Source organism: Cervus elaphus, chromosome 12 (genome assembly GCF_910594005.1).
Source record: "Cervus elaphus chromosome 12, mCerEla1.1, whole genome shotgun sequence".
NCBI classification, from domain to species: domain Eukaryota; kingdom Metazoa; phylum Chordata; class Mammalia; order Artiodactyla; family Cervidae; genus Cervus; species Cervus elaphus.
Window position 1 is genome coordinate 76,439,856 of NC_057826.1, and position 17,756 is coordinate 76,457,611.

A 17,756-nucleotide genomic window follows, 5' to 3' on the forward strand; every position below is an offset into this window, starting at 1 on the left:
CTGGGTGTTCCTGGCCTTCACCTTCTCTGGTAGGGATGCTTGCAAACATGGGTGTGAGTGTTCAGGGTGAAAGGACTGCACACAGGCACGTGGTGCTTCACAGGGACTTGGGGAAGAAAGGACAGATGGAGAAAAGCAAGAATCTTATGATTTCAATTTTTTGTCTTTGGATCCTAAATAACTCCTAGATTATTTTATTCACTGCTTCATCTTTGTTTTCCGATTTTTTTCCCACAGGATCTGGTGTGGCCCAGAAAGTTACTCAAGACCAGCCAGATGTATCCAGCCAAGTGGGGCAGTCAGTCACCCTGAATTGTCGGTATGAAACAAGTTGGACCACTTACTACCTTTATTGGTACAAGCAACCTCCCAGTGGACAGATGACTTACGTTATTCATCAGGATTCATTAGTCTCAAATGCAAGGAAAGACTGTTACCCTGTAAACTTTAAGAAAGCAGACAAATCCATCAGCCTCACCATTTCAGCCTTACAACTGGAAGACTCTGCAAAGTACTTCTGTGCTCTTTCTGAACTCGCAGTGCTTGAAGTAATAGGAAAAGCTGTACAAAAACCCCAGAGCTTAGTAAGAAAGAGCCCCCCTGCTGCAAAACCCCAGCTAAAATGCACACCCACAGACCCCAGACAAGAAATGATAGTCCTGTGGTTATTTAAGTTGTGGTCTGGATCAGAAGATTTAGTTCTAGTTAAAGGCACCTTCTACGTTATTTGGAAACAGGTGTCCAGAGTAACTTTCTATTAATATATTCTCTTGAATTTTTGACTTTAAATCAACTGTACAGAACATGTGCAAAGTTGTCTAAATTTGAAAACTTGCCCCATAATACTTTAAACTGGCAGTTTTACTTCATCAAAACCTGGGTCTAGTTGTGTGGAATCATCATCAAAACCATTTCCTTAGTCACTCCCTCTTAGACTTTGTGTCACGGAACAATCAGAAAAGCAGACCATGGATAATATAGAATAAGAGATTAGTTATAGGGATTAAAACTCAGGCAGTGGCTAGAGCTGGTGGATGAGTCTGTACAAAGCTGTTATCTTCATATCTGCTGTTGAGACTGAATTCACTTTAAGTCATCTTAGAGTAACATTGATGCTTTGGAACTGTGGTGTTGGAGAAGACTCTTGAGAGTCCCTTGGACTGCAAGGAGATTCAACCAGTCCATCTTAAAGGAAATCAGTCCTGACTATTCATTGGAAGGACTGATGCTGAAGCTGAAATTCCAATAATTTGGCCACATGATGCAAAGAAGTGACTCATTGGAAAAGACCCTGATGCTGGGAAAGATTGAAGGTGGGAGGAGAAGGGGATGGAAGAGGATGAGATGGTTGGATGGCATCACTGACTCAATGGACATGAGTTTGAGTAAGCTCCGGGAGTTGGTGATGGACAGGAAAGCCTGGCATACTGCAGTCCATGGGGTCACAAAGAGTCAGACACAACTGAGCAACTGAACTGAACAAAACTGAACTGGGGTTAACATTTGTAAAGCAAAGTCTGATGGGGACAAAAGCATGGACAAACTGGACAAACAAAGTCATACTTGAACTATGAGGACAACTGGAACCCACAAAGACTTGTCTGTCCCTCGCCTCCTTCAGTCTCACAATAGTGGGTGACTTTGAAGAGAAGTGGGCATCATTTGCCATCTTGCTACATGCATACTTGGCCCAAGACAAGGAAGATGAGGAGGACATCTAAAAGGAAGTGGAGGAGTTGTGAGTCAACAATAAGTTGAGCTAGTTCAGCAACAGCAATGTGTAGAAAAAACATTTGCCAAAATCCAATAGTCAGCCATGGTGAAAACTCTAAGAAACACAGGAATAATGGAGAAGTTCCTCAATAGCTCTTAGCATGTTTACTGGTAAAATATTACACTTTTCCCTAAGAAAGGGAACAAAGGGAGAATATCCACTTTAATCACTCTCCTTCAGCACAGTGCTGGACGTTGTAATCAGTGCAGTAAAGAAAATAAATTTATAAACAATCTTTTAAGCCAGAAAGGCAGTCAAATTACCACTATTTTCTATCTATGTAGAAAATCCCAGAGAATATACCCTCCAAAACTCCTACAACTCTTAAGTGGGTTCAGAAAGTCTCAGGATATATAAGGTAAACACACAAAATAAAAAGCATTTTTATATATTATCAGTAAACATGTGGATGCCTAAATTAAAAATATAATACTGTTTACAATGGCTCAAGAAAGGCCCTAAATCCTTAGACATAAATCTAAGAAAATAAGTACAGAAATTATACACAGAAAGCTACAAAACACTGGTACTTCCAAAAAATAAAAATTGCCAAGTATTCTAGCTATTATCCTAGAAAGACCAACCTTCCCCCAGTGGAGCTGCATAGGCACCTTTAGAGAAAATAAATTGATGGCACATGTATTATGGCATGTCTTTTTGGACTTGATTTTGTTTATTGACTATTTTATCTTTATACCAACAGACCATTCTATCTTAATTACTTCATACACGTTTTGAAATCTGGAAATGCAAGTCATGTTTTCCGTGTCTTATTCAAGGCTTATTCTAGGTCTTTGCACTTTCACGTAAATTATAGAACAGCTTCTAACACAAGAGATTAAGGTAATTTGATTGGGATTGTGTTGAATTTATGAATTCATTTAGGACAATTGACATCTTAACACATGGAGTCTTTAGATCCATAACCTCTTTATTTATGTCCTCTCTAATTTCTTTCATTAATTTAGGTCCTCTCTAATTTCTTTCGTTAGTGTTAAGATTTTTGTAGAGGACTTGTATTGTTGCTGTTGTTTAGTCTCCGTCGTGTCCAACTCTTCGCGACCCCATGGACTGTAGCCTGCCAGGCTCCTCTGTCCATGGGATTTCCCGGGCAAGAATACTGGAGTGGGTTGCCCCTCCCCTCTCCAGGGATCTTCCCAATGCAGGGGTATTTTCTACATGTACAAACGTATGCTGTGTAAATAAAAATAGTCCACCTGGTTGGCAGGTGGACTCTTTACCACTGAGCCACCTGGGAAGCAAGGCTACTTATAACAATTTTATCTTTTATTTCATATAGCTTTTTTTACCTTAATTGACCTAAATGCCCAACATCAAATCCAGAGCTAGGACTAACTGGGTTAAGGAAATGCAAATACAGGGAATTAATTATGCCCTGAAATAGCCAGAACAGAGCTAGATACCTGTCAATATGAGAACAGATTTAGTTCAACAGCCAAATAAAAGGTACCAACCTCTTGTTTGGGGTTTTGAAAACACTATTTCATTGAGCAGCCTTAGGAAATGGTGTTTCCTGACATTAGTGTCTGTAGGTGGCAAGGACTGGTCACCACTGAGTACCAGGCCATGATTTATGTTAGTTACCCCAGACCTCAGAAGTGAGGACAATTCTCATCTCCCTAAAATGCTATGTGATTTTTATCTCTCAAATCAAAATTATTCTAGAGTTATTGGAGAGGAATCAAGAAGATGTCTTGCATATCTTATATTACATTTGTTCCCCAGCGTTTGATAAATGACATTTTAATTGCATTTTCTAATGTTTTTGCTAGAATCTAGAAATAAAATTGATTTTTGTGTTTGGTGACTGTATCAATGCACTAATAGGTTCTAGTTCTTAAACAGCTTGTTTAGAGGTACTTTGTATTTTGTACATGTATAAACTTGTAAATCTGTAAATTAAAATAGTTTTGCTTCTCCTTTTATTTTTTTTATTTTTTGCTTCTTTTTTTAAAACTTAATATATCTTATTTCCTTTCCTGTTTTGATCACAGGCCCTCCATTAGGACAGTGAATAGAAGTAATGAATAGAAGTACATGTCTTGTTTGTGATCCTGTAGGGAATAATATTGACTTTGATATTTTCACTGATACCCTTTATTAGATTTGGGAATTACTCTTTTATTTTTGGATTGTTGGGAGTATTCATCATGCAGAGACATTAGCCTTTCATCAAGTTCTCTTGATTTTTTAAAATTAAATTAAGTACATTATTTTGGTTTTCATCAAGCAAAGAAGGATAACATCATCTCATATGGTCAAGATATAATCTTCTAAAATTAAAAATTCTGAAAAGAGCCAATAGGCTAAAAATCTTATTTTTAAATTCTTCATATTTTGGTTCTCATTTTTTCAGTTTTCAGTATTATTTAAAATGCCACTTTGAAGTGTGACATCAAATCTTCTAAAAAATAAAGTTAAAGAAGCCAAAAAGCAAAAACTTTTTTTTTTCTGTCTTTTGGTAATATAATAAAATAATATATTCCTACATAGTTTAAATGAATTCATTTTTAGTTGTTCCTATATTTTCAATAGTAGTGGGTGTTGACTTGTGTGTGTGTGATCCGCCACAGAACAGACTACCAAAGAATATTTATGAATATTTGTTAAATATTTATATGGGAATAATATTTATACCCATATCAGTTTAATTTTCCTCCATCCTAGACTTGGGATGTTTGTTATCTGTTATTGAATTTTGTCCATGAATATAACCCTCTATTTATCCTGTTGGAGTCTTTTGTTTAACTTGACTTCCATAGTATTGGAAGATTGCTTTTAGAATAATTTCAAGAGTTGTTCAGTATAACTTCTTTCACTAAGTTCATGAATAACAACTCATCTACTCATTCAGAAAACAGATAACTCTTGAGTGCTTTACCTGTACCAACCTCTCTCTATAAACACTGAATAACCTTTAAATATAGGGAGACAAAAGACAAGCAGAAGCTTGAGCAGGCTCAAATAGAGGCTTGTTGGATTCAGAAGCTGGGTCTGGAGTCGTCTCCTGGAGTTCTGTTAATGCCTGTTGAAAAGCTGAGAGCTGAGTTACATAATTAGTTAACTCCAAGGCTTCAGGATCTATAACAATGCCTGTGCGTAAGAAAGGTCTTCCATAAATACATTCAAAAGGGGACAGTCCCTCCTTTTTTGGGGCAGTTCGAGCCCTCGTTAAAGCTATGGGTAGGACTTTAATCCAGTTGTCCTGCGTTTCTTGAGTTAATTTGCGCAGATGTCTTTTGATAATGTCATTAGCTTTTTCAACATTTCCTGAGGATTGGGGTCTCCACGAACAGTGTAAGTGATATTCTATTCCTAGAGCTTTAGATATCCCCTGAGTTACAGCAGCTTTAAAGGCGGAGCCACTGTCACTCTGAAGGCTCTGTGGCAGCCCAAATCTGGGGATGATTTCATGGAAAATCTTTATAACCACCTTAGCTTGTTCACTATGACAGGGGAAAGCCTCAATCCATCCAGTAAAAGTATCCACTCAAACTTGTAAGCAAGAATATCCATTAGCTTTTGGCATATGAGTAAAATCAATTTCCCAGTCCTCTCCAGGATACTTTCCACTTCGTTGTAATCTAGATTTTGCTAGCTTTTCAGTCTTTGGGTTATTTTTCTGACAAACCTCACACTGATAACGTTCTTTAAAGTTTTCAGTACATTTTTACCTTCAAACAAATGAGAAGCCATCTGGTAAGTACTTTATACACCCAAATGAAAACTCTGACGCAAACCCTTAAGAATTTTCCACTGAGCATTTTCAGGAATTATTAATCGTCCATCCTCGGACTGTAACCATCCTTTATTAGTAATCTTTGCTTCTCTTTTCTCATATCTTTCTAATTCTTCCTCAGCATATTGTGGTTTTTCCTGTTCCACAGGACCTGTCCAGATCAAAGGCGTCTGTAGGGAGGGGGTTTTGTAAAATGCCGCTTTTTTGGCTTGAGAGTCAGCTAACAGGTTACTGGCGGCTACTTTACTCCCATCCCTGCTGTGCCCTTTGCAATACATAACCGCTACTTCTTTAGGACAATAGATAGCAGTTAAAAAGTCTCTGGATCTCTCTGAAATGCTTAATAGGTTCTCCTGTTGCTGTTTTAAACTGTCTTTCTCTCCATATTGCATCATGAGCATGTAAAGTCAAATAAGCATACTTAGAATCAGTGTAGCTATTTACTCACTGCCCTTTGCTTAACTCTAGAGCTCGGGTCAGAGCCACAAGCTCCGTTAACTGGGCACTGGTTCCCTGGGGGAGAGATTTTGCTTCTAAAACCGGTTCAGCAGTCACCATGGCGTAACCTGCTTTACGCTTTCCATCCCAAACAAAAGAACTGCCATCTGTAAATATTTCCATGTCAGGATTGTCTAATGGGGTGTCCATTAGATCCTCCCGAGCTTCATAGTTTAAAGTTAGGAATTGGGAACACTCGTGATCAGGTGTTTCATTTTCCTTCTCAGGAAGGAAAGTGGCAGGATTTAAATTTCCACAAACTTTAAGCTTATTTACTGGTCCTTCTGACAACAATGACTGATATTTTAGAAGTCTACTGTTTGTCATCCAAATATTAACCTTAGAATTTAAGATTCCACTCACATCATGAGAAGTCAGTACAGTAAGGTTTCGTCCATTAATTATTTTTAAAGCTTCAGGTGTTAATATAGCCGTGGCCCCAATTACTCTTAGGCAGTGGGGCCACCCACGTGCAATTACATCTAATTCTCTGCTTAGATAAGCAATGGGTTGCTGGTGAGGCCCTCGGGGTTGTGTCAAAACTCCCAAGGCCATGCCTTTTCTTTCAGTGACAAACAAGTTGAATTCTGACCCTGTGGGCAAACTCAAAGCAGGAGCTTGCAGGAGAGCAGTCTGAAGAACCTCAAAAGTCTTTTGAGTATCTGGAGACCAAATCAGTTTGTCGGTTTGGGCCTGTTGCGTTTCAGCTATAAGTTTACATAAAGGCCGGGCAAGTTCCCCATAGCCCGGAATCCAAATACGACAGTAGCCTGTGATTCCCCAAAATCCTGTCAATTGTCTTAAAGTCATAGGTAGGGGATGATTTAGTATAGGTTTAATTCTCTCAGGGCCTATGGCCCTAGTCCCTTCTGATATGATCAGGCCCAAATATCTAACAGATTGTTGACAAAGCTGAGCCTTTTCTCTTGATGCCTTGTAACCGCAGCCTGCCAGAAAGTTTAAGAAATCTTCTGAGGCTCGTGAACAAGCTTCCTCTGTCTCAGCACAGAGCAAAATATCATCTACATATTGTAACACTACCGCTTCAGTGCTATTAAAGTTTTGTAGATCCCGTGACAAACTTTGTCCAAATAATTGAGGGCTGTCATGAAATCCCTGGGGCAAAACTGTCCAGGTTAACTGAGAAGCTGCCTTTGGTCTTCAAAGGCAAATAGAAATTGACTTTCCTCCACCAAAGGCACTGAATAAAAGGCATTTTTCAAATCAATTACTGAGAAATATTTGGCTCCTTCAGGAATTTCAGACAATAGAGTATAAGGATTAGGCACCACGGGGTATAAAAGAACCACAGCCTCATTTATTATTTGTAAATCTTGAACTAGTCTCCATTTACCATTTGATTTCTTTATACCCAAAATAGGAGTGTTGCATGGACTGTTACAGGGAGTTAATAGGCCCTGCTCCTTTAAATTCTAAACGTTGGGTTTTAACCCTTCCTTAACCTTGGGTTTCAGAGGATACTGCTTCTTATGTGGAAATAAGTGCGGGTCTTTGAGCTTGACAACTACAGGAATAGCATTTTGTGCTCGATGCACAGATTTTCCATCAGTCCATACTCTAGGATTTACATTTTGTTCAACTAAAGGGAGAGAATGAGAGGGCTCCTTATTCATGAAAACAGAGGCATGGACCTTGCTCAGTATATCCCTCCCCAAAAGGGGTGAGGGTGGTTCTGGCACGATCAGAAACTCGTGGGAAAATAGCACAGAATCCCAGTTGCAAGATAGAGAATTACTGAAATAATACCTTTTGGCTCATCCAGACAGTCCCATTATGGAGGCGGATCAGGAAGAAAGTGGGCCAGGGGCTTCAGTAAGCACGGAGTAAGTTGCCCCAGTATCTAAAAGGAAATTGACTGATTGGCCTCCCACTGTTATCAATACCCGGGGTTCCTCAGGTGTAATTAGGATGGGAGCTTGTGTGGGGATCCCCAGGCACCTTAGGTCCCGATTGTCTTGAGAGTCAGACCCCTGAGACCTACGCCTCGGGGCGGGGGGGGCAGTATCTCCTCCAATGTGGTCCCTTGCAGACTGGACGTGGAGCCGGGGGCGGCTTAGATGCCTGAGGGCAATCCCGCTTGAGATGCCCCTCCTTTCCATAGCAATAGCAAGCCCATCCCTTTTCACCTGGGTCCCTCTGGGCATTTTTCTCAGGCTGTTTAAGAATGGTTTTCATAGCCATTGCGAGGGCTTCAGCCTTTTCCTTTGTCTTTCTCTGCCTTTCTTTCTTTTCCTCATATTCCCTACCATAATAGACTGTCTGAGCCAGTTGTAACAGATTATCTAAAGACTGATTTGGTCCATACACCCATTTTGATAACTTACAGTGAATATCTGTAGCTGACTGAGTGAGAAATCTATCCTTTAAGATCACTTTTCCCTCTTCACTTTCAGGATCAATCTCAGTGAATCTGCAAAGGGTTTCTCTGAGTCTATCTAGGAATTTACCAGGAGCTTCCTTCTCCTCCTGTTCTATGTCTGCCAGTTTGCCATAGTTTAAAGGCTTAGAATGCACCTGCCTGAGTCCTTCAAGAATACATCTGACAAAATGACTCTTGTTAGAAAACTCTGCGGGAAGAAAAAGCCGCCTCTAAGGACTGTTGGTGAAGGCCTTTATCGAGCGTTCGCTCTCAGGCAGAACTCCCGGGGGCGGGTGAGCGAGGAGACAAAGGGAGTCTGCGAGGTATGAGGGGGTGGGGAGGGGTTTTATAGCCAGGGCTGGCGTCCAAGCCAGGTCTTTTCATATAAGGAAGAAAACGCGGGCTACAGCGGTGGTCAGTGTCTAAGGGCTCCGTGTTGGTACATGATTGGACCAGGCTGCAGGGGGTCGGTCTCCGGAAGTTTAGCCAGCCTCCGGAATTTGCCTTGCGGCACTTTTCCGGGGCATGTCTCAACATACCCGACCTTTCAACTCTGATCCCATCTTCCTTTAGCAGTGTTATAGTCTCAGTCTGGTTCTGTAGCTGGGACCGCCTGACTCCCAGTGGGTATCACATAGGAAGACCAAGTGTGTCTTCTTTAAGCTCTGGGGATCAAATCTATCCCAGTTTTTTTTTAGGATACAGTTCAAAGGAGTGAGGCTTGAATTGTTAGCTCCCATCTGTAAGAGAGAAAAAAAGCGACCAGCGCCATTTTTTCTACTGGAGGCGTCCCTCCTAGTTCTAGATGAGGGTCTAGACAGACTTTACACCAAAAGCTTTTCCTTCCTGGTCGGACTTAGTCTGTCCCTTACCGACACAGGTGTCACACTCGTCCCTCCCGGTTCTACCACCGAGATGTGGTGGGGATGCACCAGGGGTAGACCTGATGGCATCCCTGACTGACATCTAGCTCTTCACCTCGCTTGCCTCTGATGCCACCCGGGGTGCAATCAGAGTAACCTTCCAGAATGCCTCCCAAGCTAAGACCTCTGGGGGGAAACTTTCGTCACCTGAGTGCCTGTGCACGACCCTGAGTGTATTCCTGACCACAATAAGACCTGCACGAACTTTAAACTGAGATGTTCCTGCCAAACATCACCACACCAGTATAAGAGCCTCCTCTGGTCCACTAAGAGCCAGTGTTATCAAAAGAAAAAAAAAAAAACATTGCAGTTCCAATCCAAGTAACCTTTAACCTCAGAGATGCTCTTGGAGTTAGAGCTCCATCTAGCTTCTGAACTTTCGATGCCTAGCAAGGCTAGGCGCTTCCTGACTACCAATCCAAGTTTGAGACCTAGGCCACCTAGTACACAGTAGCAACATAGATTACAAGTCCCTTGAAAGCTTATGATCTGATAGATTAGGTTAGTACTTCTAATTCCCAAAGAGTTATGAAATGGTCAAAGAGACCAAAAAGTTTGACCGAGAAAGGAGAGTCAGTCCACACACTTTGCCCATTTCTGATCGGTTCCCGAAGGAGACATTGGTTGCCTCTTGGCATTAGCAGGTCGGTATAAACCCCCGACAGGTTTCTGCCATAAGCCTTATGAGGTCGCCGCTGAACCACAGAGCAGGGCTCCTCACTTGCTTCTTGTAGGGTGTTTCATTCATTCATACAAGCACACCGTAGAGTTAGTAAAGTACAGCGGAAAACGTGTTTGCTAGGAGAACAAAGAGCTAGAGCTCCAAGCACCCTTACCTTGTCCTGAGGGATCCCTGACGAGCCCCCAAGATGAAAGGTTGTTGCTGAACGATAAGACGCTGGGATTCTTGGCTTCCAGAGGAGACGAATTCAATCCGGGGCCAGAGATGAGGCTGGATCACTCAGAGCTTTTGTGTAATAAAGTTTTATTAAAGTATAAAGGAGATAGAGAAAGCTTCTGACATAGGCATCAGAAGGAGGCGGAAAGAGTACCCCCCCTCCTAGTCTTTAGCTGTAAGTTATATAGTCACTCGCAGTCTGTTAATGAAAAGAAAGGAATGTCTTAGAATTTAGAATGGCACCAGATAATTCATCCCTGGCCATAAAATGATTGACTTGAATCTTGTAGAAGGGCAGATTACCAACAAATAGTTTCGTTTACATAGATTAGGGGAACAATATCTGAGTAAGTAGGTTAAAACATTTGGTGGAACTTAGAGTCTGGAGTAAATTAACATATCTTAAGACAAACATTTCCATAGAAAAAAGAAATGTGTTGGTTAACTCAAGGTTTGAGAGTAGTTAGCTTTAGGTGAAACCAGGTGTCATGGCGACACAGCATTTTAAGAGAAACCTCCTTTTATATTTGTATAGAGAAGAAAAAAATATCGCTGGTTTGTTTCCTCCTGCCACTTAAGAGAGATGAAAATGTCTGGCACTTGCAGCCTATTTTCTCCATTTGGAGACCCCTGGCCTTCCTGCCTGTTACCCTCTCATATATTCTTACTAGCTTTAAAATATGTTTTTGTGTTTTTTGTTTGTTTGCTTGTTTGTTTTTTTTAAGCATGGATAACAATTTTCTGCATCCATGCATTCTATACTGTTCTATTTTTTCAACTCAATGTCATTAAACCTGTATTGTTTTCCCCCTTTATATCAGAATAAAAGTTTTTAGCTGCTTTTCCTGAATTCCTTTCTACCATAATTTTGAGGAAGGTTCTGACAATGTGATTTGGAAGGCGAAGGAGAAAGGAAGAAATGTGTGAGGCCAGCCAGTATCTGAGTCTGCTTTTCCTACTTAATCGGAATCTGGGAAACCAGTCACACGTTGACTTTGGACTCATGGAACTCCCTGATCTGAAACTGTGGAGAGTCAACTCTCTGAAAGAACCTGAGCTAAGCTCCCATCTATGTGTCTAAGGACTAATGATTCCAGGGGCTTTACTGACTCTTTCTTTCTCCAGAACTTTATCCTGAGAGCCCTCAGGATTTTTGGTTTCTTTTAATTTTTTTAAATAAAATGAACATTCATAAAAAGCCAGCTAAAAAAAAAAGTGAGCTAAAGAAGACTTCTTGTTGCTGATGGTACTTCACAGAGAAGGATCATTTAACACAACCTGTAGAGTCATGGGCTTCCCAGGTGGTGCTAGTGGTAAAGAACCAACCTGCAAATGCAGAAGACATAAGAGACGTCAGTTCAATCCCTGGGTCAGGAAGATCCTCTAGAGGAGGATATGGCAATGCACTCCAGTATTCTTGCCTGGAGGATCCCATAGACAGAGAAGCCTGGTGGGCTATAGTCTATAGGGTCACAAAGAGTCTGACACAACTGAAGTGACTTAGCACAGTATAGTCATGGAAACATTTTTCCATTCTGAGCCCAGAGCTTTCTCCCTGAACCTTGGCAACTACCTTTGTCTAGACATTGATCACAAATGAAACTTTGTTGGACTGTTTTCAACAAAATCTCTAAGGGAGCTTTCAAAATTACAAATTCACAAGTCTCAATTCTGGAAAATACGATTCATGAAATCTGTGGTGCATCCAGAATCTGTAATTTTAAATCATGCACATATTGATTTTGTCATCAGCTGTTGTATAAATATCAATTTATAAGTCCTTAATGATTTGAAAAGCTGGGAAAGAACAGTCCTAACTCAAGCTCCAGGCTTTTGACAGAAATTCACATCTTTGGGGTTCCAGACACGGAGGAGGAAAATTATTTGGTTAAAGTTTGGCATCAAAATGTTGGTATAACATTTTGCTTATTACTTATTACCTTAAGTAATAAAAAGTGTATTTGAGGTTAGATATCTACTGAGGGTATTGTTGGTAGGATTTAGTAAGATTTGTATTTGTTGCTCAGACAGTAAAGAATCTGCCTGCAATGTGGGAGACATGGGTTCCCTAGGTTGGGAAGATCCCCTGCAGAAGGGAATGGCAACCCACTCTGGTATTCTTGCCTGGAGAATTCCATGGACAGAGGAGCCTGGTGAGCTACAGTCAATGGGGTCACAAAGAATCAGACATGACTAAATGACTAATACTCAGGTGGCTTGAAACTGTGAGAAAATAAGATATTCATATCAGAAGATCAAGTAGAATTTCATAAATTCAATTATGGTGTTTCTTTCTAGCTAGGATTCATATTTTCATTTTCAAATGATTTTTATATTCAGGAATATATGACTATTAGTAAGATATGTGACTTTTCCTCCTTAAAAGCTTTTACTAAAAGATAGAATTCCTTACAATTGATATAATTTAGGACTAGTCCCTCACAGCTCAGTTAGTAAAGAATCTGCCTGTAAAGCAGGAGATCCGGGTTTGATTCCTGGGTCAGGAAGATCCCCTGGAGAAGGAAATGGCAAACCACTCCAGTATTCTTGCCTGGAGAGTCCCATGGGCAAAGGAGCCTTGCAGGCTACAGTCCATAGGGTTGCAAGAGTTGAACAAGACTTAGGGACTAAACCCACCAACCAAGGAAACAGTGCATTTCAAAAAGTAGTGATTCCTCAAAGATTGTCTAGTCATCATTTTTGTTTAATTGGACTGATATCTTGTGATGTAATAATCTGAGTTTACTGCTCTACATATTAGGGTACAGTATTGAAAAAAAGAATCACTCAGTAATGACTTGATTTTTTATTACTTCTTCTAAGTTCAACATCAAACACTTTTCTGGTATTTGATGAATTATGGCTAGCTCACACTGAATACATGAAGGTGTAAAGGACTATTTTAACATGCTCAAGGAAATTGGTATCTTTTCAGTTACAGACATACCCTAGGGATGTTCTGTTAAAGGACTTCTGTCAGGTAGAGACCTAATGACAAAATAGACCTAAGAGGTTAGAGCAACTTGGTCAGATTTCCAAGTGCCATCTGAAGAGTGGTATAGATCTCAAAAATAAAGCTGGGGATGAGAACATGTTCGGGAGACTAGGTCACAAGCATCCCATTCCTCTCTCTGTCCACAAGGGGGTGCAGCTTCCTGACACCAACACATTTCCTGTGTGAAAAGCAGGCTTCGACTTGTCACTTCATTGTGATTTCAACCTTTCTTCCTCTTAAAAGAAGAAGTGTCGGTGTCGCCTCTTTATTCGGATGACACTCCAGAGATGAGCTCCTCTCCAGGTTTAGTGACTGTGATACTCCTAATGCTTGGTAAGTAAAATGCCTCTTAAAACACGGATTCTTCCTTCTATTATGTCAGCAAAATCTTTAACCATAATTTTATCCCAGAATAATATGCCCCCGGTGACACAAAATTTTTATTTATAATTTGCCCAGGGCAAACCCATGGAAACTCAGTGACCCAGATGGATGGCCAAGTGACTCTTTCAGAAGGGACTTCTCTGACTATAAACTGCACTTATTCAACCTCTGGTTACCCCTTTCTTTTCTGGTATGTCCAGTATCCTGGAGAAGGCCCACAGCTCCTCCTGAAAGCCACGAAGGCCAAGGAGAAGGGAAGCCACAAAGGTTTTGAAGCCACATACAATACAGAAACCACCTCCTTCCACTTGGAGAAAGCCTCAGTCCAAGAGTCAGACTCGGCTGTGTACTACTGTGCTCTGAGGGACACAGTGACGGAAACTGCAGGGGGAGCTGAGCACAAACTCTGAGCAGCAGCGGGGCCTGGATGCTGAGTGTCTCTGACCCCCTCTGGTCCCTGCAGAGTTTATGGTGGTTTGTCGCTCAGTCTCTGGTTGATACAAACATCATACCAACGTCTAGAGCATAAGAACAAGAAGTAAACACTCCCCTGTGTGAGCGCTGAGTCACTTCAGTCATGTCCGACTCTTTGGGACCCCATGGACTGTAGCTCGCCAGGCTCCTCTGTCCATGGAATTCGTCAGGCAAGAATACTGGAGTGGGTTGCCATACCCTCCTCCAGGGGATCTTCCCGACCCAGGGATCGAACCTGGGTCTGCTGCATTGCAGGCGGATTCTTTACCACTGCATCACTGGGACATGTTCCCTTTACCCAGCCTCTTATTAGTGAAGTTAAAAACTGTCTGACACCAATGGTTCCTTATCAAAGACCAAAGTAATTTCAAGGATAAACCACATAAACAATGCAATAGTCCCTTGCTCATCCTTGCAGTCAAATCCATGCCCCGCAGGTTGTTCCAGGCCAACTTGATGGGTTTTACTTTACTGAGTTTTATCATACTTTTAGTATACAATATACTTTTAGAGAGCCAGAGTGCACCAGAGAAGGTGTCATTTGCATAGTGTCTTCCTGACAGAGCATGCAGGAGAAGTAATAGGAGAGCTACAGCCTCCAAAAACGATGACTTTGTAAAAACTTTTATTTTTAGATTGAAGTAGAGCTGACACACAGCGTTGTGTCAGTATCAGGTGCACAGCAGAGTCATGTGCACGAGTGTAGTGTGTGACACACGTGGTGTATGGGTTCTTTCCAGATTCTCCCTTATAGGTTACTGCAAAATATTGAGGATTTTGTAATAATCTTGAAACTGTGAGAGATAAGGAAGTAAGAGAAGATGGTGTATTGAAAAGAATAATAGAGCAATCAATCTCTGTATTGCACTGCAAATATACTGCTGGTCTTTGCAAATATTGGTGCAATCCTATGTAATCAACATCTGTTTATTGGCAAACTAGGAGTACTTTTGCTACTTGGGAGAAAGTTTTAAGCACAGATGTGAACAACGTATGTTCTCTGGTTCTGCAGTGGCTATTATGATAAGAATGACTAAAAATATTATTGCCCTTGAAATGCCTGCTGCTTCTAAAATATTTTTCTTGGCCTCATTCTTCCACATTCATGAAAATTTTCTTCTACTTTTTTCAAAGACTGTATTTTTAGGCTTTGTGAATGAGCTAGAGTCATAACATTAATATACTTTTGTTATGCATTGTTGATTTAAATGTAGTATATATCAGCTATGCATCATTGGTTTAAATCTAGTTAATTTTTTATTAAATTGGTTTAAAGGCAAATTTTATTTTTAAAGTTCTATAAATAAAATCCATGTCAAAGTATACTTCAAACAATACAAAATGTTGTGCTATAAAATGTTTTCTCTGAAACTTGTATAAACATAGTAGATTAATAATATGCATTTATCTCTAAGATAGTAAAGAAATCAGAAAGACTATAAACCTGCAAACACAAAAAGAATAGATGAGGAGATCATAGCACAGTGATGTCAACAAAATGTCAGAAGGTGAGAAGTTTAAGGAAGAATTAAAGCTTGTGATACAGACTAGATGAAGGAGAAACCTAGGTTCAGTGTGAGAGGTGTCACAATGTGAGCTGTGCAAGAGTTTAAAAGAGAAGGACCAGTTACCTTTGAATAGTTTAGAAAGATGGTGTTGCTCTCGCAAGTGCCTGTGTATGTGTGGGTTGAAGGTTTGTGGTGGGTGCTAAAATAGGAGGCCTGAGTGAGATTACTTATAAGTGAAGAACACCAATGCTCTCCACAATTCTTTATAGTAGTGTTAGTTGCTCAGTCATGTCTGACTCTTTGCGACCCCATGGACTGTAGCCTGCCAGGTTCCTCTGTCCATGGGATTTTTCCAGGCAAGAATACTGGAGTGGTTGCCATTCACTTCTCCAGGAGATCTTCCTGACCCAGGGATTAAACCTGGGTCTGCTGCATTGCAGGCAGATTCTTTACTATTTGAGCCACCAGGGAATTTATGACAAGCAATAATTGCTTTCTAAATCCAGAAGAAAAGTGGAAGATAGTCTTTGATGAATTAAGAACTTCACATACAAAATTGTTCCAAACTTTGTGTATTACCTGGGCTTCCCTGGTGGCTCAGATGGTAAATAATCTGCCTGCAATGTAAGAAGCTTAGCACACATAAAACCAGCACATTCTAATAAATATACATATTTATATGTTGAGTAGATATTCTTCAACACAGCTGTGTAAAATTTTAAAGATATGAGATATGGAACAAAGGTTAAATTAATTCTTTGTAATCCACAGGGCCAGTGAATCCAAATCACAGGAGAGGGGCTTCTACCTCTGGAAATGAAGTAGTCTTGGTTGCCCAGGGACCATTTCTTCCAACAGGTTCTTTAGGGTCAATCTTTTATTTGCACTATTTCTCTAGAAGACACAGGCAGTATTGAGGCTTTCTTAGGTTTGTTCTCACAGAGGTGACCAGAAAATTCTAAGTAATTAAAGTGGTTTTGGCAGAGGAAGATAATTCTGGAAACTCACAGAGGTTAAGGGAAAGGGTCTTGGGTAAAGAACCTTTTATTGGGGAAATGTCAATGTCATTGTCTTGGGGAAAGAACATTCTAGTGGAGTTTGGAAGAAAAATAATCGAATATAGACCCTGAGCCAGCGATTGTCAAGGCAGCAGAAGCATGCCAGTAGAAATGATTCATCCTCTGGAGGAAATTCCACTGAGGCTCTGAGTTATTCACTGCTTTTAAGATATGTGTGAGTTTAAGGTGTCTTTTATAATGATTTGACATATGCATTTGATATATATATTTTGAAGTGATAACACTGATAAGGTTAGTGAACACATGTTTCATTGCACATAATTACCAGGGTTTTTGTCTTGTTGTTATTATGGTGAGTATATTTAAGGTCTGTACTCCCAGCCACTCTCAAATGAAAAGTACAGTATTGTTAACTATAGTCACAGTTAACAGGCAAGACCAGCTTAGAGGAACACAATCTAAGATAATAGGCATTTGGAATATCAAATGATCTTTTTTTCTCTTATACTCTTCTTTGGCTTACATGTTCCTTTTAGAAAGATTTTCTCCCCATAGTAGACAAAAGAACATGGTATACAGGCTGAAAAGGAAGGTTTTATATTTTTATGTTTAAGAGTGAATCATGGTGCTTTTCTAATTTCAAAACTAATATCAGGCCCATCATTGGATAAAGAGCAACAGCATCTACCTCCTTCTCACTTACTAAAAATGACTCAGTTGTGTGGAGAGGTATAAATCTTGATCTCTACATCCTTACTGTGCATTTAAATTTACAACCCAAGATGTAATTTGCTTGGTCTTTGCTGTTTTTATGCATCAGAGTCCCTCATAGGCACAGGTATGAGAAGGACATTTAACAGAGAGTTCAGTAGTTAGAGATGTAACCACCAGAGGGTGGTGCACCTTTGCTGATCAGAACATGTGGATTGTTCATTTGAGTGGATTCTGAATGGATAGGTAGGCTTGGGCAGAAGCAGAACCTTTTCCTTATTGGCTGGGTAGACAGTGAAAGAAACCACTAGAGAAAAGAAGGGATCACTTGGTAACAGAAGCAGCTCTCCTGGCCAGAGACTGCAGGTCCACAATCGATCCTAAATGGGAAAAACAATGAAGACACCCATTGGAGCTTTAATCACATTCTTG

General features: G+C 40.4%; 1 gene segment (V, D, J or C); it reads left to right on the forward strand.

Moving 5' to 3' along the window:
- The window catches only part of LOC122705768, a 47,220-nt gene extending 33,198 nt beyond the window's left edge, over nt 1-14,022 (forward strand). Inside the window, 2 exon segments of the V gene segment in view lie at nt 238-584; nt 13,813-14,022. Of these exon segments, the coding sequence occupies nt 238-584; nt 13,813-14,022 (557 nt within the window).
- Nucleotides 14,023-17,756: the final 3,734 nt, after the last annotated feature.